The sequence below is a fragment of the Eublepharis macularius genome, chromosome 5 (genome assembly GCF_028583425.1).
Source record: "Eublepharis macularius isolate TG4126 chromosome 5, MPM_Emac_v1.0, whole genome shotgun sequence".
In the NCBI taxonomy this organism is placed as follows: domain Eukaryota; kingdom Metazoa; phylum Chordata; class Lepidosauria; order Squamata; family Eublepharidae; genus Eublepharis; species Eublepharis macularius.
Window position 1 is genome coordinate 95,466,707 of NC_072794.1, and position 24,773 is coordinate 95,491,479.

Sequence of the window (24,773 nt, forward strand, 5' to 3'; positions counted from 1 at the left end):
CAAACCTGTTTTTATGGCGGCCAGTTCTTTTTAAATGGCTCTCGACCGCGAATAATTGTTCTTAGCATGGCAGTATCGAACATCCGTATAGGAATATGTGACCGTCTCAAAATGGCGCTTTTCGACGAAGGTTCTCTGTGAATAGGTTCATCGCCCGATTAGCATGGAAGCTAAATATCGGGAGAAGGTGGCTGATCGGAATCCTCCGAGCCTCTTTGACTTAAGTGGGGCGGTGGTCACCTCCGTCATGAGGCAGGTGGAAAGAGAAGTGTGGGGTAAGGAGAAAGCGTATCGTATCGAGCGGGCCCTATTTTTTTTTCTACTGGCATCCCCCAGATGTTCTTTTTCTGCATGATCTGAAATACAAAAATCTACCCCGCAGATCTTGAGGTTAGGGCTCCCCAGTCATGAATATAAAGAGCTCATTCTCCACTCCCAGAGTAATAGGGTTACATTCTTATATCTGGAGTACGATTTCCAATCTCCGGGTAAGACCCGCAGTCGCCCAGAATTGCAACTGATCTCCACACTTCAAAAATCAATTCCCTTTAAGTAAATAGCTGCTTTGAGGGGCAGACTCTGGCATTATACGCTGCTGAAGTCCCTCTGCCAAAGAGCCCCCTTCCCCAGGATCAGGCCCCAACGCTTCAGAAATTTCCAAGCCCAGGGTTTGAAACCCTAGTCTGAAGAAGGGAGTTCTGACTCTCGAAAGCTTACTCTCTGAAAACCTTGTTTGTCTCTAAGGTGCCAGTGGGCTAAATACTGTAAACCAACACGGCTCCCCACCTAGTAACTCTAATCTGGAGTTCTCACAGAATTACACCTGAACCCCAGACGACGCATCATTTCCCTCTATGGGGAAGTCACCCACTGAGATGATCCCTCCTCAACACTGACTTCCCTAGGAATTTTCCAAGCCAGAATTGGTAACCCATGTTGTTTGGTTGTTTGGACGTCTTGCACTAACAGTGGAGAGATGGGAGTTGAGAGGAAAGTCATTATTTTCTTCATGTCTTTCAAATGCATTCTTTTCTTTTTTGAAAAAGTGAGCCTACAGCTTCCTGCTATAAATATTGGTTTTCTTTATGGTATGGGAGAGTGAAAGGTTCCTTAGGATCCATTGTATTGGATACACTTGCTGCCCACAGCAGGTCATTCTTGGATGAGTCTTTACCTAAAGGAGATTGCTGGAAGGCGGTCTGAAAGGGGCTAGCTTGCCTGTTGTGGTTGCAAACAAAAGAAGTTTGAAGTGATTGCACACAGAAGAAATTTAAAGAAGTATTCCTCCTTTTGAACTTTTGGAATCACAGCCACATCTTGAAATTCTTGAATACATTGTATTGTTGAGAGACTTTAACTGATCTATTTATTCAAGTGTTTATGAAAACTTTATTGTTTTGTATTTATTCAAATGTTTGGACTGAGATTTGGATCTGAAATTTTGAACATTGCATATGCTCTAAAAGCACCGAGAGGCACTGTCACGTTAGTATATTAATAAGGTACTGGCAGTTTTGTATCATTTTTCAGAGTATTAGGTACTGGTACCATATGAATACTGAACACTTAAGTAATAAGCACTATGCACTTTAATCCTTAGAAATCTCTGAATGGTACTTTGATTCATATTTCCTGTTGCCTGTGAGATTTCAGTATAACAGTTGCATTACAATAATTACATGTAAAAAACAAATATAGAAACTGAGTTTATGTATTGTTTCTAGTACTTTTTTGTTAAAAAATATACATTGTATTTAGTTAGTCTTTCATGGCTGTTTGTTTCTTTTTGAGGCATTCTTTTCCCGACTTAAGAAAAATGCAGCCGATGGAACTGTGATTTTAAGGGTGGAAGCAGCATGTGGAAAGAAGAGTATTTAATCTTTTTCTCCAATTATTTGGAGAAATAACAATTATTTTTATTTCCCAACTGCTTTTAGTCTTGGTAACTGAACAGTATGAATAACCATAAGCTTTCCCCAGTAGGACCACAAGTAGCTTGAGGGTGGAGATTTGAAGTTGGATAACTGGGCCAAGGGAAAGGCGAAATAGTTTCTCTTCTTCTGTTTCAGGCCCCTAGTATCTAGAAACAAACCAGCAGTTTAAAAGATCGTGGAATGCATGTAATGTGTACCTTTCAAAATACTTGCTTCTATTGCTGATTTAGTTCTCAGAATAATCCAGTATCAACTAGCTCACTTGTTTACTCCTCAGACATAAATTCTGCTGAGAGTTTCACAGTTCCTGGTTTCTTTACTGTGTCCCAATATACATGTCCTGTTGGAGAGCAATCCTGTACCCACTTTTTTGGAAGTAAGGTCTGTTATATTCATGGTACTTAACTGCTGAGAAAAATATTTGAAATTGGGCTGTAAATTTGATTTTAGGGTAAAGATGATGGCATTACTTTACTTGTATGATATGATAGAGCAAAGCAACTTTTTAGCCACGGTGTGAGGTATTTTTTAAACATGCATTCTGTTGCCCATTTGCCTAAAACTATTCTCTGTCTCTAACTGAAATAAGTTTTGCATCCATTTCTCTACACAAAAGCACTTCCAGGTCCTATACTCCAGAACATCTTGCCTATGCTTAACATCTACTACCTGGAGCGAATTGAGGAGACTGCTGTGAAAAAAGGTCAGTTATTTGGCAAGAGGAAGGGGGAAGAATAGGGATACAAAAATGTTTTAGCAGTAGTGTTTTCTGCTCTTCTAATTAGATTTATTTCATACATTTTGAAAACAGTTGCTTCCCTGTTCTGCATGATATGGATTTTTCTTTTCGTGATCTAATATAAAGCTTGTTTGCTGTCAAGATTCATTGGTTTTCCCCAAAGATTAATGAACTGGATTAAATGATTAAAATTTCTAAAAGGAGTTCTACAGTTACAAAGCTAAGCCAGTATTTTTCCGTTTGTATGCTTAACTTAAATTTGAAGAACTTTGTGAGAGCGAGAATTTAATTTTTTACTCTTCTTAAATGGGTACCAAGTTGCTTTAAATATTTTATTCATTCCTTCAGGATTGTCAACTCAGACTATCTGGTGCAAGCTCTGGTGTGACATCATGAAAACAAGACCATCCAGGTTTGAGGTGAGTTAAAGGATATAAACCCCTAGACTGGCATGTGAAGAAACTAGATTTTTTAAAATCTTCATCATTGATTTAGATTTTCCCAGCTATGGTACTCTTTTGTACTCTTTTCTTTGGTAGTTGCTGTTCTAGATAGAGAAAATGTGTTATGCAATGGACACTTCCTTTGTCTCTGTTTTAAGTGCAGGAACCATTATATTGATTGGCAGCTATAATTTTCTTCTTTGTTGAGCCTCCCCAGATAAGAAATGAAAGTGAATGCTTGTAGTCCCTCCTTGAATGTTGATTGTTTTTTAGCTAAATTGCAGTTGTATGCACACATACTTGGGAGTAAGTTCCATTGAACTAAAAGGGACTTGGGAGGTCACATAAATATCTGGGTACCAGACCATTGACTCTATTTACATTTGGTTTCTTTGCAGAGCGTTAAATGCTGGAGGAAAAAGTTTCTTGAAGCTTTCTTCTCAAACGTGCTGCGTGGGACCTTGGATCTGTCTTCAGACCAGCGCCTGAGAGATCCTTGCTTTTTGCCCTTGCTATATACGTCACAGCATGTTACTCAACTTACCATCTATAACATGCTTGAAGGAGTAGCAGAGCTGATGGCCAAACACAATCAGGGGGTTCTAGAAAACTTGGTTGTTTCACTCAGATCCTTGACATTCCGTCACTTGCTCTCCTCCAGTCAGTCCACTAAACAACAGCTGAGTTTGCTTCTTCATCGCCTAATTCATCATGGGGCTGTGAACCATGTATCTATGAACTCTTGGCCTAATCCTGACTCATCACTTTTAGTCCTCATTCTGAAAATGAGTGCTGGGATTTGGCACCCAGGAAAAACTCTTGTAAACCAAGCAAGCCTTTGCCACCTGTGCAGGGAAGCATTGGTTGATCAGAGCCAAAAACTAGACCAAGAGCATGTACCTCATTTAGACTCAAGCCGGCTGTTTCATGGATTAACAACTGGCCACTGTAGTGACAAAGATCTGAGAAATGAGAAACTGTTATCCAGCATGCCACTAGGCTTTGAAAATGCTATAGAGCTGGCTAGAGCTAGCAGTGAGACTCTTAATATCTCTGCGGATAGTCACTGGAGCAGCAGTCCTTTTCAAAGCAAGATGCAGCACAACACAAGCTCAGAGAGTCATAATTCTGAAAAAGGATCTGTCAAACTTTCTCCAGCAAAATTGTCTCAAGATGGCTATCCTTTAGATGAAAGTCAGAAGAAGGGCAAGGGCAAGCTTGGCTACCATTGCAGGACCAGAAAAGCCAACACAGACTCAGAAGACCTTTATGACTTTGTTTTTGCTGTTGCAAGAGAAGAAGAGGAGAAAACATTGCTCAACAAAAGAACGAAAGCTAAGGAAGAAAAGGCTTATGTTAACTCTTCCAGTTACCCCACAGAAGTTGCTACTGGTACTGCCCCTAATTTGGTTCACAGAGATAGAGCCCAACCTATTGGGATCACTTCCCTGAAAACAGCAAGCCATTTCCGAAGTGTGTCTACTCTGGAAATTCTGTCCATCCGTCTAAACAGGAATACGTGCCAGATGCTGGGAAATCTGCTCAGCTCTTGGATATCTTTAGAAAAGCTTGTTCTGTCTTTGAATGGTGAGTAATAAATCAAACATATGACTTCAGGTTTTGTTACCAATTTGTTTTAATCTAAAGGAAGTTTTACAAATATTATTAGCTTGCATCTGAGCTTTGGATTGGCAAAATGTATATTCCAAGAAGGGTGCTTTCAAAACAATCTTGGGAGGGCAGCATACAGGAGGAATTCTCTTTCATTCATACCTCCTCAACTAAATTATGGGAAAGCTTTCTGAACTGATACTTCAGAAGACAATCCTAACATTTTGTATAAGCCAGGTTATAAGTGTATAATTTACTCTGAGTGTACTTTCAAAGTCTATTTCTTCCTTTAAAATGTGGTTCCAGGCTTAGGTCCCAATATCTTCAGCATCCTTTCTGGTCTCCGGGCTCTTTCTCGGCACAATGACTACCATCTCCGTGTAGTGCACATCAGTGACATGCTCTCCCATGTCCCCTGCATGAATCTTGTACACTCTGTTTTGAGTGCTGTTCCATTGCTTCAGGTGCTTACAGTCAGCTTTGATCTCAAAACTCTAATGGAGTGGAGCAGGACAGAAGAGAGCTCGGGCTCATCATCTTTAGATGAAGACATTCCAGGTAAATCATAACATACTTCCAGTTTAACACTGTAATGTGTGATTTTTCCTTTGCATATGGAAGAGAATTTCCACATGTCCGTGATGTGGACATTTGCCCAAGTTATTTGAATCTTATTTATATGCTTCTCTTGGGCTACTGATTATTTCATGGTTTCATTGAGAACCATCAAACACTGTTCATGCTATGGTCATCTTTAGAAATGAAACTGCAAAAGGTTACATTAGAAATGGACCTCTAAGAAGTCAGGTTTTCTTTGTAATTGGCTATCTTTGATCTCCTTCATATAGAAAAGTTGAGAGAACTTTCTAGTTGTGGCTTGGTATTTCTTTTTGAGACTCTTAGGAAGTGCTTCATGTAATACTAGTGTTTCATTATTGACTAAGAGTTCACAAATCAAATTGCTTGGTTTATTTATTTATTTACACACATCGTAACTGAGCTCCATGGAAGCTGCGGTGTTTCCAAATATAAACAATTGTGCTTTTTATCTATGAAGTCCTTTCTTAAGCCAAAGTGAAGTACTTCACTTCTGCACTGTCCATTGCCCAAGAGTAAATTATTTCTCTTCATTTCAATACATCTCTATGTGTTCAGGTGAAATACTTCGTTATTGGTATAAACTGTTGTTATTTGGAACCTGACTTTGTTTACTTGATCAGTTATTATGGGACAGCTGCACAGAAGCACACCAAACATGCTTCTACCACTGATCTTACAGGTTTACAATGATTTGGCCACAAACGATCCTTGGGCAAAACTGAGGTTCATTGTCTGTCTTCTGTGCAATCTCACATGGGACTGCACATGCGGCGGTTGCCGATCAGTGAGATTTTAAAGCTTAAAGTCCACTAGGGGGCACATGTCTCTCTGGTGCGCATGCGCAGCTTTTCCCACCGAACATGCCACGGGGAGGCGGCGCCCCCTCATCCTCCTTTCTTTGCCGCTGACCAGGAAGGTTCTTGCTCGTTTTGCTCATGTCTAGAGAGAAAGAGAAGAAAGAAAACTTAGAAAGCTTGTAATGTGGCAGAAAAAGCTTTATTTAAGAGATGCACCACGTGTACTACTAAGATGATGAAAACAGATGGGTATTCTGTTTGTTTTGAGTGTCTGGGGGAAGGACATAACGTTCAGGCTTGTGAACATTGCCGCAAGTTTACCACCAAGGTAAACCAAAGTGGCTGAGAGAGCCACTTGGATAAAAGCTCTTCTGTGGGAAAGAGCAATGAAATCCTCTGATGTCCCCAAAGTCATTTTCCCCTCATCTTCGATCCACTTGACCACATTGGGTCCAACAACTTCGGATCCGTCTCGGAGCCGGCACCAACACCAAGTATTCAAGACCCAGAGCCTTACCGAGATCCCCTAGATCCAATGACAACCTTCAAAGTCACCATTGAGGTTGGAATGGACAGCAGCTCTGCCTGTCAAACCAAAGAAAAGACAGATCCATCTGGCACCAGTGCATCTGATCTGAAGGGCTCGGATCGGTCAAATACGACGACCCCGAAATTACTAGAGCCTCTGAAGAAGAAGGCTAAGAGCAAAATGAAACATTGATAAACTCCCTTGGAACTGATAGACACCATCGACAAACCTCGGACACTATCGCTGCATTCCAGATCCCCCTCCTACCACTCCTCAGCTGAGGAGGGAGAATTTCAAGAGGGGTTCCCATCAAACTTTCCCTGGAGAAGTGAAGATGACAGGCAGCCTTGCTGCTCTCATGCCTGCCAGGTTTGGCCACACCATACTCCATCAAGATACAGAGTGGAGCTGGGTGACCCATATTGCACACACTCCATAGCATCTGGGTTCGAGACCTTTGAGCAACCAAGAGGATCTCAGACACCTTATGAGATCCCAGGATCTGCAATGCCCTATCAGCTTTCTAAACCTGATCAAGATCAGGGCCCAAGTACGGCATCTGACCCCTCACCAGATGAAGTGGTGATGGGAACAGGTCTCTCCCAATGAAGACTGTAGTCTATATACTGAACAGATGCTAGGGTGTGGATCCCAAGCCTTAGGATAAGCTCCTACAGCATCTCGAGGAACCTGTCTAATGTGGCATTCCCAATTATTGAAGGATTTATTGAGTTGGATCAACACGATGTGAAAAACCAGCTTCAATTCACCTCACATCCAAAAAATCAGAAGGTCTTTACAAGGCGAGAGAAGATGTCTGTGCATTTCTATTCAGCCATCCACCTCCTTTATCACTTGTGACAGAGGAGATGCAAACAAGGCAGAGGCAGGGTTCCCATACTGCTCCAGCTGATAAGGAAATCAGGAAGCTTGACACATTGGGCAGAAAATTGTATTCTTCCTCAGCTCTGAATGTTAAGATAGCCAACTACGCGGCTATCATGGGGCCTTATCAAGTGTCCCTGTGGAACCAAATGGCAATCTTTATCAAGAAGTTACCAGAGGGTCAGAAGATACTGGCCAAGGTGATTTTGGAGGAAGCCTTGAATCTGTCGAAACAGCAGATTAATTTGGGGCACAACTTGGCCAATACTTCAGCCAGGACCTTGCCATCATCCATTGTACTAAGAAGACATGCTTGGTTACGTACTACAGCACTACCTCTAGAAACCAGAAACAAGATAGAGGACCTTCCATTTGAGGGACTATGTTCTCATCCAAGACTGATGACTATTTTTCACAAAAAATGATAGACAGCTGGCCCACTCTTACAGCGTACTCTCTACAAAGCAACAACCAGCCCAACAGTACCAGTACCAATCGCAATAGTCGTACAGAGGCAAACCTTATTGCTATTAGCTGTATCCTCAATACTCCCAGTATAGACAGCTCTATTCCCAGCAGGGGCAATACCGAGATGGCCGAACAACCAATCACAACAGGGGCAACAGTCTTCCTTGGGTAAAGAGCCTCAGGGACAACAAAAATAATTCTGGCTAGGAATAGTAGGAGTAGTCAGTCATTTTTGGAACTAGATTGTCTAATTTTTATACGGTCTGGGCAGAAATCACTGCAGATATACATGGGTGTCACCAGTTGTGAAAGCTGGTTATAAAGTTGAGTTTGCCTGTTACCCGGTTCAGAGTCTTCCGGATTTCTCCTTACATGCCTTTTCTGACGTTACAAGTAGAAATAGTAGAACTTCAAAAGAAAGGAGCAATACAGGAGATACCTACCGATGAATCACAATGGAGCTTCTATTCCAACATGTTCCTGGTAGACAAAAATGATCGAGGTGTTAGACCTATCCTGGACCTTAGAGGTCTAAATAAATTCATTCACACCAAGAAATTTAGCATGGTGACACTCAGCATGTTGTGTTGAAACTGCTACCACACAATACCTAGTTTCCAGTTTTGGATTTGAAAGATGCATACTTTTGTATTGCTATACATCTGTCCCATAGAAAGTTCTTGCATTTTATCTGCAATGGTAAAATATTCCAGTACCAGGGCATTCCAGTACCAGTACCAGGGCATACCTTTCAGTCTTTCTTACAAAATGCATGGTTGTAGTGGTGGCATATTTGAGAAAACAGGGATGTTCTGTCTACCCATATCGTGACGATTGGCTGATATCAGCCTCATCAAATGCATTACTGCAGAGGCACGTAGGAACAGTGGCTGACACCTGTAACTGATTAGGACTAATTGTAAACTTTAAGAAATCAGTACTCATACCCTCTCAAAGAACTCAATTTATTGGAGCTGTCTTAGACAGCATTAGGAATAGAGGGGTTTTTTTTAACCTCAAGAGAGGGCAAATAGAATTAAAAGACTGGTGGGACAGCTTAAGCACTGTAGATTTCAATTGGCCCTGACCATTCAAACTCTATTGGGGTTTATGGCAGCCACTATGTCAGTCACGCCAATGGCAAGGCTACACATGCATAGACTACAACTATGGTTGTAGCTCCTACTGGAGCGTATGGCGGCCACCATGTCGGTCACGCCAATGGCAAGGCTACACATGCATAGACTACAACTATGGTTTTTATCTGTCCATGACTTCGAGTCACAAGGACAGAACAAAAAATACTCAGTACCTAGATCAGTGATTAGGTCCTTGGAGTGGTGGAGAGATGACAAAAACCTCTTAGAAGGGATAAAATTTGGTTCTTCACAAGTAGATGTTACTATGTGCACTGATGCCTCCACATTTGGTTGTGGGCCTGCTGTGGTTCACTCAGCACACATGGGAAATGGTTGAGGCATGAGAGAATGCTAGGCATTAATGTCCTTGAATTGGGAGCCATTCGTTATGCCCTTATCGCATTCGCAGATATCATAAAACAAGAGAGTGTAGGTGCTAACAGACAACTGTACGACTATGTTGTATTTGAACAAACAAGGAGGCACCACTTCCAGAATACTATGCGAAGAAGCAATTCAAATCTGAGAGCGGGCGGTGGAAAGAGACACTTTCATACAAGCTGTTCACATACTAGGCACTACGAATGTAGTAGCAGACAAATTGAGCAGACTCAATACAGAAAACCACAGATCGTCTCTTACAACTACTTATTTAGAATGAGTGTTTAGAAACCTGTTTGCAAAGGAGGGGAACCAGACTTGTTTGCAAAGGACCTGTTTGAAAAGGAGGAGAACCAGAAAGCACCGCGATTTTGCTCCAGGGGAAGAATATGTCACATTTCCTTAAAAGACACCTTCCATCTGACCTGGAAGGGGCATCTCTTTTATGCCTTTCCCCCATCCCACTGATTGCCAGAACAATCAGCAAGATTCAGAAGGACAGACCATACATAATCTTGATAACTCCATACTGGCCTACACAGCCCTAGTTCCAACACATGATGCACCTGTCCATGGGCTCACTGTATCAGTTCAGATCGGAAACAGGTCTGTTGACCGACAGGGAAGTATGGTATCATGACTTACCCAGACTGAAGTTAACAGTAGGGCAAGGAATCTGTCTGAAAGAGTTGCAGAGGAGTTAGCTGTGTTAGTTGGTAGTAGCAAAATAGCATAGTAGTAGCATACGCTTTCGAGAATCACAGTTCTCTTTGTCAGATGCATGGAGGGTAAGAAGAAACTGGTCAGATATATAGGTGGAGAGGGGAGGAGGGAGTAGATGCAATCAGTAGCTTCTGATAATGGGATCAGTTTGCTAATGAAATCAGTTACTTCTGATAATGAGATAACCATTCATAGTCTCTATTCAATCCAAGCCTGACTGAGTCAGATTTACATATGTATTCCAGTTCAGCAGCTTCCCATTGGATTCTGTTTTTGAAAGGTTTCTGTTGAACTACAGTGACCTTTAAGTCCTTGATGGAATGTCCTGATAAATTGAAGTGTTCTTCCACAGGTTTCTGGATGTCGCCTTTTTAACGTCAGATTTGTGTCCATTTATTCTTTTGCCCAGAGATTGGCTGGTTTGTCCAATGTACAGAGCAGATGGACATTGTTGGCACATGAGGGTATATATTACATTGGAGGATGAGCAGTTGTAAGAGCCAGAGATAGTGCAGTTGACGCCATTGGGTCCTGTAATAGTATTTCCTGGGTAGATATGAGGGCAGAGCTGGCATCGGGGTCTGTTGCAAGGTCTGGTACCTGTGTTGGTGACTCTGCTAGCCGATTCATGGTTGTAAGTGAGAAGTCGTTTAAGGTTGGGGGGGGGGGCTGTCTGTAGGCAAGGAGAGGTCTTCCACTCAGGGCTTGCAAGAGTGAGGCTTGTCTGAAAGAGAGCCAGAGATTGTTCTTAATGCTAGAAGGAAAAACACTAGAAAATCTTATGTATTCAAATGTGAAGGAAAAACACTAGAAAATCTTATGTATTCAAATGTGAGCATTTTCTATGAATATCCCATGCTTTAAGTGTGGACACCAGGATGATATTTTGATTGATCGTCAGGGGACGTAAATTCGCTTTACTCCAGATCAGCTCTTGTATGGATAGAGGTTGATGGAGTGGCCATATTGTTTTGATCCAATCCAAACTATCACCCATCTGCAACATCAGCACTATGTTTGCTATTTTTATTGATGTGGCATAAATATCTACATCTCAATAGTTGAGGCCTCCATGTGTCTTTTTTTAGCTTCAGAGTAGAAAATGCAATCCATGGATGTTTGTTGCCATAAGAAATTATTGAGGGTAGTCTGCCAGTTTTTCAATAAGGTTGCAGACAATTCAATGGGTAAAGTTTGAAACAGGAAGATTAATTTTGGGAGTGCAAAGGACTTGATGAGATGATAACACATGAGATATTCATAGAAGCAAATTAGTGCTGGAACTATCCCAATTTTTCACATTCGTACCTTAAGTTTGGTTTCTACTCAGTCAGGATCCAGCCTCTAGAGAACTCTGAAATCATCAGAATGTCATTCGTTTGATAGATATTGTTACTTATTCTTGAAAAATCAGAGCTAGAAAGGAAAATACAAAAAAAAAGTTCCCATGGTACTCTTATTTACAGCTCAAACACACGACTACACCGATTAAAACAACCGACATACTGGCCAATCCTAAATCAGAATTCGAGCAAATCTTAGATAATCCAATGCCAGTTCATAAAGGCTTAGTTTCAGAAATTTACAATGCAATTCTCCTTACCTGTAATAATAAAGTTCCAACATGCAAAGTTAAATGGCAGCAGGAATGCACAAATCTGAACTCAAATGATCAATGGAAGTCTATATGGATCTCAAAGCTTCTCAATTCACCTGTGGTTCACACCAAGCTACAAACTTACAAAATAATACATCGTTGGTACTGAACACCTAAGAAATTATCCACAGTATCTTCAGCAAAATCTCCTCTATGTTGGAAAGGATGTGGAGAAATGGGCACCTATGCTCACTGCTGGTGAGAGTGCAAACACATTGAAAAATTCTGGAAAGGAATCTTGGAACAAATAACCCACATAATTGGCTACATGCTCACAGTAAGTCCTGAAATAATCTTTCTGAACCAATGACAGAACTCAACTATACCCCATATCAGGCGCGATCTCATAAGGATCTTCTTGGTGGCAGCAAAAACTGCAGTAGCATCAAAGTGGAAATCACAGATACCTCCCACACTAGAAAATTGGCACTCTAAGTTATGGGACCACTATATTATAGAGAAAATCACAGATGGCCTCCTTCAAGATGAAATATATTCCAGAACAACAGATTTTACAGAAAAATGGCTCCCCTTCATTGAACATATAGCCAAGAACAACATACAACCAAAAAATCCAGTGTACCAATCTATGATGTTATGAAAATTTCAAATTATGAACACTCATGACTATTCATCCTTAGTTGGACCTCTCACAACAACAAATGACATGCGCAAACAACTTATTCAATAGTTTGGTTCATCATGATACATCTTATCCTCCTGAACAATTGACAACAAATTAAAGCTCTCAATCTCATGTAACGCCAAAAGAATCCACGCAGGTAATCTTGGTTATTGACTCAACAGACATAAGACATAGGAATGTCAATACTTTACCTTGCAGCAACTGATTTTATTGTTATCTTCAATGTTATTGTTTATCTTTAATGTTATCGTTTATAAGAAGTTAAAATCAATTTTAATAAATGTTTAAAAAATACTGGAAATTTTTAAAAACTTTGAAAAAAAAATGTGAGGATTTTACTACATAGGCCAAACAAAAAGGACTGGACTCCTTCAACTGCCAATTATCGGATATTTTAGAATTAAAGATGAAGATGAAGACCTTTCCAATTCATCTATTAAGGTGTATCTCACTGCCATTTCAGCCTTTCATCCTAGAATTGATGGGAAGACAGTGTTTTTGCATAACATATTGAAATCATTCCTTAAAGGACTACAGAATTTATTCCCACCTGTTAAAGAAATTGTATCATAGTGGTCACTGCAATTAGTATTAGTGGAATTGATGCGACCACCTTTTGAACCTCTAGCTAACTGTCCAAGTCACAGTTAGCTAGAGGTTCAAAAGGTGGTCGCATCAATTCCTTATCTCGGAAGTTTCATTTTTAATCGCTATTATGTTCAGCAGATGGTTGAGTGAATTAGCAGCTCTGATCTGATTCTCCCTTTCTTAACGTACACCAAGGGAAAGTGGTGTTGAGACCTGATCTCAAATTTAGACCCAAAGTTGCAAGCCAGTTCCATTTGTCTTAAGACATTTTACTTCCAGTGTTCTTTCCTGCACCTTCTACAAATTCAGAGAAGGCCTTACATACTCTAGATGTGCGCAGAGCTATACTGTTCTATCTGAACTGTACAGCAGCCTTTAAAAAGGACAAACAACTGTTTGTGTGTTATGCTGGCCCCAGGAAAGGGAACGTTCGCTACAGCACAATCAGTAGCGAGATGGGTGACACTAACCATTAAGACTTGTTATACAACAGCCAACTTACTGTGTCCTTTAGAGCAGAAGGTCCACAAGGTCCCAGGCTTCTTCTGCTTTCATGAGAGAGGTCTCTCTACATGACATCTGCAGTGCAGCTACATGGACTTCATCAGATATGTTTGTGAAACACTACACCCTGGATGTGATGGAGAGGAGAGAATCGGCAGTTGTACAGGCTGTACTCCATTCACTCTTCCAATGAAGAAACACACCCACCTCCAGGGTAAGAAGCTTGCAAGTCTCCGATGTGTGACCGCACGGAAGACAGACAATGAAAACAGAGTTGCACTTACCGTAACTGTTCATTGACATCTTCTGTGCAGGTGCACACACCCTCTGTCCTGCCCAACTGTGCTTCTTTAATACTTTTGGGAGGCCTGCAACTCAGGAGAAACAGAGTGAGCGCTCTCTGCCTCCCTGTGGTGTGTTTGGTGGGAAAAGCCACGCATATGCACCAGAGATGTGTGCCCCCTAGCGGATTTCTCATGTCTACCTGCACAGAAAATGTCAATGAGCAACAGTTATGGTAAGTGCAACTCTGTTTTCTTGACCAAGCATTTTTTTCATGCCTCAAAAAGTAATAATTAAAGAAGAGGTTTTGTTACATCTAAAGGGTGAGTCCGAAACCCTCTGCAATACATTATTTTAGACTGTAGCTGTTAAGAACACACCCTGCAAATCATGATTGTATAAGAAAGCTGTAGTGAAAGACAGATCCACACTAGGAATGGACTTTAAGGTTCTTTTTGTATCTCTTAAATCTCAGCAATAGTAGCTTATGCTCCTGGAATTCTGTCTCACATAGATTATAAGCAACAGGGCATTGTTTCTGCAGCACAACTGTTGAGATGGGTTTAGTGTTGTGAGGGAGACAGGAAGAGGTTTGCATTCAGGAGCAAATTACACGTTTTGAGAACTGTACATTCTTCAGATCCATGAATTCAGGTGAGTGGTTACAATATCTGAATATGCTACTCAGTAATATTTCAGGAGTGAGTGATAGACTGATTAGCAAGCAGTTTTCTGCTTTTTCTTTCATAACTGTCACCTAGAGAGCCATCTGGAAAATCTTGAGATCAGATTTCCCAGGGAACCTCTTCAAACAAGCCTGCTGATACCTGTGCTGAAAGCCTCAATGTCTCTCCAGAGTCTCTCTCTAGACAGCGTTGCAATTTCTTGTCCCCAAGAGGTTGAGCTTCTCCTTCATGCACTGAAAGGTTTGATGGAAGGTTTACCTATAGCTTTGCTTGTCAGTGGTGGTGGTAGTTGGTGGAGCTGGGGTGGTGGGAGTACTGGCATCTTCAGACTCATCAAGCTGACCACACATAGAACTGCCTAGATACAGTGTATGCATTTATTTGCTGTGTGTATTGCTAAAGAGGAAAACTTTACATAGTGAAGGGGAAAGCTCCAAACTTTTTGGTAAGGTCTTGTTTGTTTTACAGACTATTGCCCAGTCCTAAAGAGGTTAAGTTTTCATGACATCAATCTTTCTCACCATGCAAAAGATGTCCTCTTGCTGCTGCAGGACCCCATCCTTCAAGGTATGATAGAGGCATAACCCACTCTTCATTTAAAAAAAAAGAAATCAGTTAAGAAACTCAAACACAAATTATACCCTACAGTCATCCACTGCTACAGTTATCAATAATCATCTAGATCACATATTAAACCTTTACACATCAACTGGGTCATATAGAAAAAGACATAATGAACGAACTATTATCATTTAAATCATAGTCATAAATTAACAGTGAAATCCTAAACAGAGTTACTCCAATCTAAGCCCATTGAATCCAGTGGGCTTAGACTAGAGTAACTCTGCTTAGGATTTTACTGTAAATCATATATCTGTATAGAACTCACCTATATATGTTCTTAATTTTTACCTTCTATTTAAATGTCTTTTTGTCTGTCTTCATATCTAATAATAATTGTTCTTAATTCTCAACTCTGTAAATTTCTGAAATTGGCCTATTGTGTACATGTTACATAGCTTACTCTTCTGTTCCATCAGATCTGGTATCTTTCTGCCTTCCATTTTGATACAAATACTACTTTTGCTGCCATCAACGTGTAATTAAATAGTTCACTATGCATTTTTGTAATATTACTTGGTAAAATATTTAATAACATATTTTTGGGATTCATCACAAACTTGCATTTTAATATCTTTTGCATTTCTTCATGTACTTCCATCCAGTATATTTTTTGCTTTCTTGCATGTCTATCACATGTGGAAAAATGTTGCATCTGTGTTCTGACATTTCCAGCACTTTCCATTTTAGTCCTTATTAGTTTTTGCAATATCTTTGGGAATAATATACCATCTGAAGAACATTTTATAAATTTAATTTCTTTGGTCCATAAATTTTCCCATTGGCATATATTTTCTCCAAAATTTTGTAGTCATTTTATCATATAATTTTTTGCTTGCTCAGATTCTGTATCATATTGCAATAATATTTTATATGGTGGTGGTAGAGAGTGCCCTCAAGTCATAGTTGACTTATGGCATCCCCTGGTGGGGATTTCAAGGCAAGAGACTAAAAGAGATGGTTTGCCAATGCCTGCTTCTGCAACTCTAGTCTTTGTTGGAGGTCTCCCATCCAAGCACTAACCAAGGCAGATCCTGCTTAGCTTCTGAGAGCTGACAAGATCAAGCTCACCTGGGCTATATAGGTTGAGACAAAAAAAAATTGTATTTTTCCTAATAGGTGTTTAGAATCTCCAATGATTAACTCAAAAAATGTTTTTTCTCTTAACCAGCCTCCTTCTTTGACTTTGCATTTAGACACCATTTAATAATACAACAACCACAGAATATTTTCCTTCATCTTTTTATTTTCCCTTGTTTGTCCATCATATATTCATAATTTATATAATTCATTTTATTTCTTATACTAATGTCACAATAGGCATCAATTGGAGATATCAATGGCAAAATTGGGGGACTTACAGAGCAATCCTTAGCAGAGTTACTCCAGTCTATACCTATTGATTTTAATGGTCTTAGACTGGCATAACTCTGTTTAGGATTGCTCTATTATCCTATTTCTGCACTGAAACCATACTCTTAATAGTCCGTCCCTCAAAATATGAGTGCTGTCTTATCTTTGAATGGTTTTTAATGATTTCTTAATCCATAAATATTTATAGAGTCCTTCTTTAGTATCAATTGTCTCCAATTTGATGTTTCTTCTATTTGGGTTTATAATCCAGTCTGATAACCAAACTAATACAGCTGCCTAGCAATACAGTTTGATATTTGGCATGGCTAAACCTTTTTTTTTTTCCAGCTTGTAATATTTTAAATCTTATTCTTGGTTTCTTCCCATTCCATAAGAAATTATTTATCCTTTTCTGCCATTTTTGAGATCTTTTCATCTATATGGATTAGTAACATTTGAAATAGAAAGTTCAACTTTGGTAATATTTTCATTTTGACCACAGAAATTCTTCCTAACAATGAAATTTTCAATCTTTCCCATCTTTGCAAATCTTCAATAATACTTTTCCAAACTTTTTGATAGTTATCTTTATATAACTATATATCTTTATATAAATTCTTATTTTGCCATGTTACATGGCATGTTTGCCATGTTTTTTAGTGACAGTGAATTCTGTTATTTTTTCTATCTCTTCTTGTTCTGTTTTGGTTGCCACTAATAACATTATCTTAAGCTTCTTTTTTTCCAGTTTATATCCTGAATTGATTTCACATCTAATTATTTGTTCCATTATATATTTAAAAGAAATATTTGGTTTTATTACTGATATAACATCATTTGCATAGCTTTTCATTTTATACTCTTCTTCGGCTTTTATTCCAGCAATTTTGGTGTTTTGTCTAATTTTATGGCCAGTATTTCCATTGACAAAATAAATAATAGTGGTGATATTGGACAGCTCTTTCAAGTTCCTTTTACTATTTCGATTTTCTTTGTTAAGGACCCATTTCCTAAAATTCTGGCTTGCTGATCTGTATAGATGCTTTGCATCCAATTTAAAAATTCGGCTCCACAATTCATAGTTTGTAATACTTTCATTATAATTAACCAAGACACATTATCAAAAGCTTTCTCTGCATCCAAAAGCATAAATGCAATTTTTCTCCCTTTCTCCTTGAATACTCAATTGTGTTCACCAGATATCTGATGTTCTCTCTTACATCTCTTTGGAACAAATCCCGTTGGTTCTTCAGGAATTAAATCTAGAAAACATTTTCGGGCAGCCCAATCCTAAGAAGGGCACGGAAAGTGAACAGGAACCGAACTAAGGCTTGCGAGGGCGCATCTAGCCCGTACGCCCGCGTAAGTGGCCTTCCGCCCGCGCTGGGACGCGGCGCTGGCCCGCCGGCAGGCCAGCACCGGTGCAAGCCACAGGCGCCCGGGCGGCGGCGCAGGAGTGGCGTAGAGCCCTACGCCGACGCAGGGGGGGGGCGGGGAGCAAGGCGGGGTCGGAGTTAGTCCGCTCCCTAAGCTCCTCCAGAAGCGGGAACGCCCACAGCGGCGCAAAAAAGCTACGCCACGGAAAAAGAAGGCGTAGCCCATAGGCGTCCATGGAACGGCGAAAAATCAGCCCCCTCTCTGAGCGCCCCGCCCCGCCCCTATGGCCCGAAGGAGCATAGGATGAGAACTATCCCGGGGACCAATCAGCGTGCGCGCCCGGCGTGGACGAGCCCCCCTCTCTGCACCCAATCACCTGCGACCGCGCCCTACAAAACATCCGGCCAGCGCCGCCCAAACCCCCAGGTAAGTGAGCACTCAGCCGGAGGCTCTGCCCGTCTGCTGAGTGGCATTGCCCCTTTGAAAACCGAAACGGGCTGAGGGCATTCACATTGGCAGGCGCAGAATGCACTCGGGGGACTTTGCGAAAAACTGGGGGAACTTCGCATAAAGGGGAAGAGGTGCAAATGTCTGCCTAACTCTCTTTCTACCGTGATAGAAAGAATGACTCCACAGCTAACTGATGCATGCTAGTTGCTTCTAACTAAGCACAAACAAACTAACCCTTCCGTGGCAGAAGGGAATGACACTTTGCAAATTAACCGCATGCTCTCCCGTTTCCTTGCAGGTGCCCTGACTCTGGCGCTCCCACCTGGTGATGACCGACGGAGCGCTGACAGGTAAGGAGGAGGTGGGGGGGCATTCCGCAGATTAGTGCAAACCACCCATTCACCTGAACCCACCCGCTCACTTGCCGCTTTGGGTGAGGCCCAGCAGGGGTGGGGGGCAACCATGGCCGCCCCTGGCTGCCTCAGAGGCAGGCGCCTCGAAAACCACATGTGGCCAGGTGTTTGTTTTGACCAGCTCATTCCCTCCCATAAAGGTAAAGGCTTCCCAAGGCTGAGTGCATCCTCGCCAGACCGTCAGGCATCAGCTGCTGCCCTCGACCATGTGCAACCCCCCCCCCGGATGGCGGAGTGTGGGGCTTGCCTTGCCAGTGGAACGAGGCAAAGCCCACACGTGTCTTTTTCCCCCACAGGCACGTCCAGGGCATGGCTGCTCCCCCGCGCCCCGCCCTCCCCAAACATCTCTGACGGACGGTTGGCTGCAGCCCAGGAAGCACCGTCGCGCCGCGGCCTCCCTCGCCAGCCTAAACGCAAGCCCGCTCTTTCCAGTGCAATAAAATGAGATGTACAACAACTGTCTTCTGTGTCTGCGAGTCTGACTTCGTCCTCCGCCCCTCCCCCAACACTCCCGTCACATCTCCCCACCTGCACATTGCCACAAATGTATCCGACACACCCCGTCCTGCCTCCCCGCCCCCTCCCTCCCCTCACAGTAACACCCCCTCCCTCCCTCCTCCTCCCCCCCTCCTCCTCTGTATTTGACCAGTGTCTGTACCACCCATCTGCCGAAGAGAACTTGATTCTCAGAAGCCTATGCCACAATAAAATTGGATAGTTTTAAAGGTGCTACGGGACCCTTTTTGAATTCGCTACCACAGGCTAACACGGCTAACCCCCCTGTATCTATGGCCAGGTAGAGGGTTGGGGCGGGGCATGTGAGCGGGGAGGGGGATCAATCCCCGGTGGGGAGAGTAGCTGGCACCCGATAAGCCAGGGAGAGGGTGGTGCGAGCTGCCGCTGCAAGGGGGTGGGAGATGGCAGGGGAAATGGTCCGCTCGCGGGAACCCTAGCCCCCACCAATGGAGAATCCAGGGTGGTGGCAGGCGGATGCCATATCCCGGGCAGGAGGTCTCGCGCGCCTGGGGAGGGTCACCCCCATCGCAGCCGCAGCCCCAGCAACACAGTCCCATGAGCGGCCGCCTCCCAGAGTGGGTCCAGCCCCTCGGGCGTCTGCAGCAGCCCCATTGGTCATTCCAACACCTTCCACCCCAGGGCGTCCTGCCTCGCATCCAATCCTGTGGAGCAGTTGCCAGCCTCCCACGCCAACAGGCCATGGTTGTTGGGAGGGGTGGGGTGTGCCTCTCAAGTCCGTGCCGAAGCCCTGCTCGGGCAGCTCGTCGCCATCCTTGACCCTCCGGCCCCACCCGCTGCAGCAGCTCCACCCGCCCCAGAGGCACCCCTCCCTCGGGCCCAGTTGCGTGCGAGAGGCCGGGCCCGTGGACGGCCAAGGGGGTCCGGCCGCCGGCCTCGCCGGTGACCGCCGCTGCCGCCTTGGGGGTGGGGTGGGGTGTTTTGCTGCACAGGCGGCTCTCCTACACGCCTCCCCTTCCTCACGTCTGCTGGGGGAGGTGGGATGATATAATAATAAAGGCTGATTTCTGTGCAATGGGTGTCTGTGTTCTTTGCCTTGGGATGGGGACGAGGGGGCAGGCCCGCTGTGTCTGCCTCTTGGTGGCGGCCTCAGGCCAGCCCTCCCCTTCGGCGCCACTTGGGGGCTGTCCCCTGCTGCCAGAGACTGGCTGCTGCCCTGGATTCCTCATGGCAGGGCGCCTGCCAGTCCCATGCCAACCTCTCTGGACGCGGCCGCCACGGACTTGGTGCTACATTGGGCAAACGGGGGAAAGGCTTCTCAGACTACGCCCACCCCTCTCCTTCCCGACTGCGAGCCCCGCCCGACACACGAGCCGAGGCAGTCTGCCAGCATGGGCGCGGTTTGCCTGCTGCTCTGGGGCCTGGCCGGGATCGCGTGCTGCCCATAGGCTGCGCCTTTCCTGGCCCCTCCCCCTGACGCTTGTCAGGAACAGCGCCCTTTGGCTGCGCCTGGCGGCGGCCGTGCATCAGACCCGCCCACAACACTTTCTGGTTCTCCAAAATTGCATCTCTGCGCCGCTGCGGGCACCGCTGCGGCCACACTTTGCTGGCACAGGATCCGGCCCGGCGCCGCCGCCACACCACCAGTGCAGCCGCGTCGGCGTTGGGGCCGGCCATAGGATTGCGCTGATAATCTCTCAGCCATTATTGTTGTAAAAAAATTATAATCCACATTTAGTAATGAGATTAATCTATATGATTGTGGTAATAATGGATCATAGCCCACATGAGGTCTAGTGGATTATAAAGCAAAATCAATTCTATGCATCAGAAGTATGGGGGAAAGGGGTACTACGTATACCACTCATATTAACTTTAAGTAGGTCACTTACTTTCATGTAGACAGCAGCTTGTATTCTTGTTCTTCAGGGCATTCAATGAAACTAATTCATACGGCAAAACATAGAAAGGAAGAATGGTTTATTAATGCTGGGATCTTTTTCTTGTAATAGAAATCACCTTTTCATTTTGTCGGCTGTTTGAAAACTGTAATGCAGAGTTTCTGTCTGAAATCATAAACGCTGTGAAGAAGAACTCGTCTTTGAAGACCCTCAAGCTCCCTGGAAATAGGCTTGGTATGTAAGGGATCCTAAACAAATTTTGGCACTCTTGACATTTTTTGACTAGCGTTTTGTCTGCAGTCTTCTGTTTTTTAAGTGATGGTTATGTGATGACTTTCAGCGGAGCTATTTTGAGCTTGCCTGCTTGAAGCAATAAGCTTTTGCCTACCTACCAACGTTCATGTCACAATAAGCTAGATAGATTATATGCTTTTTTTACCTAGATCTCATTCTGTTTACAAATATCTTTGCTCCTACAGCCACATTTTTCAATATAGAGATTCAGGCCAGTGGAAGGATCCCAGGAATCATACTTTTTTAGAAACTCAACCAGTCACCAAATGAGTTACATTCACTGAGTTCCTACTGGCCAAAGGCCCGCTCTGCAAATTTGCTGTTAATTCCCTCAGACTATATACATAATGTGGAATTAAGAAGGGGAATCTATAAAGAATGGAGACATTTTCTTACCATGCAACATTTAAACTAATAGTGACTTACTGCTTTTCTGGTTTTGTAATCTTTTTATCAGATTTGCCAGCACTGGAAATAAATATCTGTTATTACTTGCTACTTCAACCCACTAGTGTTCCTAGTTTGCACTTAAATTGTAATTCTTCCATTGTTAGGAAATCACAGGTTGATTGCACTGGCTGATATTTTTTCTGAAGATTCATCTACTTCCATTTGTCATCTAGATGTCAGGTATGCTTTAACTCACATATTGAACACATTTGTGTACATTTCTGACAATTACAATTTAAAACTTGAAAAGACAAAAACAAACAGCAAAATGACTTCTATCCTATGCTTTCTCAGGAGTAGATGATATGACCTTTCTGTCCTGGGTATCTCTTTTGCCTTCCTTTCAAGGCATACAAAAATAGCCCCAGGGTAGGGGGGAAGGAGATGCTTGATCCACTTTTTCTCAGGCCCCTTGTTAAAATAAATTTGAAAACACTTGGTTAGGGGTTGCATGATGGCACTTTTTAGTTACATTAGATGTCCAATTGCCAGGGATGCATAGGATTATGCAGTTGGCAGGATATGTGTTCAGCTCCACACTTGGCTCAAAAAAAAGCCTTTCTTCCATTGCCTGCTTATATTTTAAATATATGAGCCGGGAAGAATGGTAGCTGAAGCAGCCCTAAGGGGCTAGTTATTTTAGTGGCACGTGCCAGTAAGCTAGAGTCTCAGCAAAATCCCATGTAGTTACTCCACTAAGTCCACTAAAAGTGGGTTTAGAGTGGAATAACTGCATAGGATTGCAGAAAGCCATGCTGTTCTTATAGTAAAGCTAGTAACTATTCACTTAAATTTATTTTCAGTATGATTTAACATTGTCCAAGCTAATTATGATGGGGATCAGTGGGAAGAAACTTTCCATGTGATCATATTACCAACCCATTCACAATTCATAACAACTGGTCATCTGAATTTACTCAGCAGCTCCCAGAATCAAACATTAGATGCTTGAGGTACAGGTATTGGTATCATTTTCTTAAACCTAGTTGTATCATCTGCAGTTATTTCTCACATTTGGAGGAAATGTTTTAAGAAAACCCATAGAACCATATTATTTTATTTCATAAAGTAAGCATTGCACCGAGCCTCCTTCTCTGTGTATCAGTTGTCTAGTTTGAAAGCTAAGAGACTACATGGATGCAATCTTCATTTACTTACCAACAGAAAGAGTATGCATCTTTGTTGTCTAACAGTTTGCAGTCAGGCATGGGTTAATTCTTATTGTTACATATGTAATCGTTTCTGATACCAAGGGAGAGTTAGTTGCCTCACCCTCCCAGACATAACTTGCTTTCCAGTATGTTCTTTATGGCCCCTCCTCCCAAGAGGGCTAGTTTTAAGGTAAAAATTCTTTAGTCTATTCCAGCCATGTTGCAAAAGTTCATTTTGTGCAGCCCTCCCAGAGGTTGCAAGGGTCAAGCTTTTAATGTTGCTTTTTCTCTACCAGATACAAATTCAAAATATGTCAGTAACAAGTGGGGTTAGGGTGGTTCCTTATTTCCAGATTTCTCATACCCACTGAAATTTGCTTTAGTTCAAGATCTCATGTGGATTTCTTCTACTCATGTTAGAAGTGAGCAAAGTGAGAAACAAGAGGGAGGTGCACTGTCTTATGGTTTCATCCTTCACTTCACGTTATCACCTCTCTTACTGTTAGCTGGGGTTAGCTGGGACTCTTCAGCAAATGCTAGATAGCCATGATGGCTGAGAAGTGCTTTAAGCAAAATTTAATTTAAGTAGCTAAGTCACATTTTGTTTTCCCACAGTTCCAACTGCATCAAACCTGATGGACTCTTGGAGTTTGCAAAGAAGCTGGAGAGTTACATAGCCCAACGTGGGGAACAGATCAAATTCACGAAACTTTGCCTCTCTCAAAATTGGCTGGACCAAGATGCTGTAACGGCTCAAGAAGCCCTTTGGCGGCTCAAAGCCATATGCAGTGTGGTCAGTGACACATGGGACTCCTCTCAAGCCTTTGCTGACTATGTTAGTATGATGTAACAAGTACCCAGGGTGTTCTTTTGTAATAAACCTTGATTTTAGCTGAATTCTTTTCTCATTTGGAGGGAGTTAAACTGGTTAACATATCATTTTTCTTTCATGTACAAATATATAGTCAAGTGTTAGAACATTTTCGTTAGTGTAAAACAAGTTTTAGATTTGGTATCTGCAAATGCATCAGAATGAGGCTGTACGGCAGATGGTGAGCATTGTACTCCTTGCCAATACAAAACTAGCACACCTGGGAGAAGACAGGGCTCTCACCCTCCTTTCCCTTGCCAGTATCCTCGATTTGTTCTTACAGCAGTTTAACACAAAAGTGATTCTAACCCTAGAACTCTGAAATGACAATAATTACATCCTTAGCTTGTTCCAGGCCAGCAATAACCACAAGGTGAAACTTATTCCAGTAAACACTGGTCTTAAAGATTGTGTACAAAAACTTGACATTTCACCCCTTCTTCAAGCATCAGTAAAATTCTCCGTCATAGAGACTGCACTAAAGGCTTGATCAGGAAGATCTGTATACCCTGTATACACATTTGTATGGATGCCATCTACTTCTCAATTTTGCCCAAATTCCCATTCTGATAATCCTTCAGTTTCTCACTCCTGTGACTAAAGGAGCTGCAGGCTTGGGTTCTGTGCTCACCTTAGATTGTCCCCCCTCCCCATCTGAGCAATAGTACAGATTGAAAAGTGATTTGCTGAGCAAGTGGCAACATGAGCTTGGGAGGGGGATAAAGTTTAATCACAGAAATAATACAAGCAACTTAAGAACAGTCACAATATTATCATACACAACATCAGCATCAGTTATTTTAAGC

The 24,773-nt window shown here is 42.5% G+C and overlaps 1 protein-coding gene across 2 annotated transcripts; it reads left to right on the forward strand.

The window, feature by feature from the left end:
* On the forward strand, positions 1-23,993 carry LRRC41 (leucine rich repeat containing 41). 2 transcript variants are annotated; one of them, XM_054981792.1, is made up of 10 exons: positions 1-275; positions 2,551-2,637; positions 3,022-3,092; positions 3,515-4,703; positions 5,034-5,285; positions 14,688-14,852; positions 15,081-15,179; positions 21,313-21,435; positions 22,050-22,125; positions 23,712-23,993. In XM_054981792.1, the coding sequence occupies exons 1-10, from the start codon at positions 164-166 to the stop codon at positions 23,944-23,946; spliced, it is 2,409 nt and encodes an 802-aa protein (XP_054837767.1). In that variant the 5' UTR covers positions 1-163; the 3' UTR covers positions 23,947-23,993. The 2 variants fall into 2 exon arrangements, with proteins under 2 accessions (XP_054837767.1, XP_054837768.1); XM_054981793.1 differs by lacking the exon at positions 14,688-14,852.
* Positions 23,994-24,773: the final 780 nt, after the last annotated feature.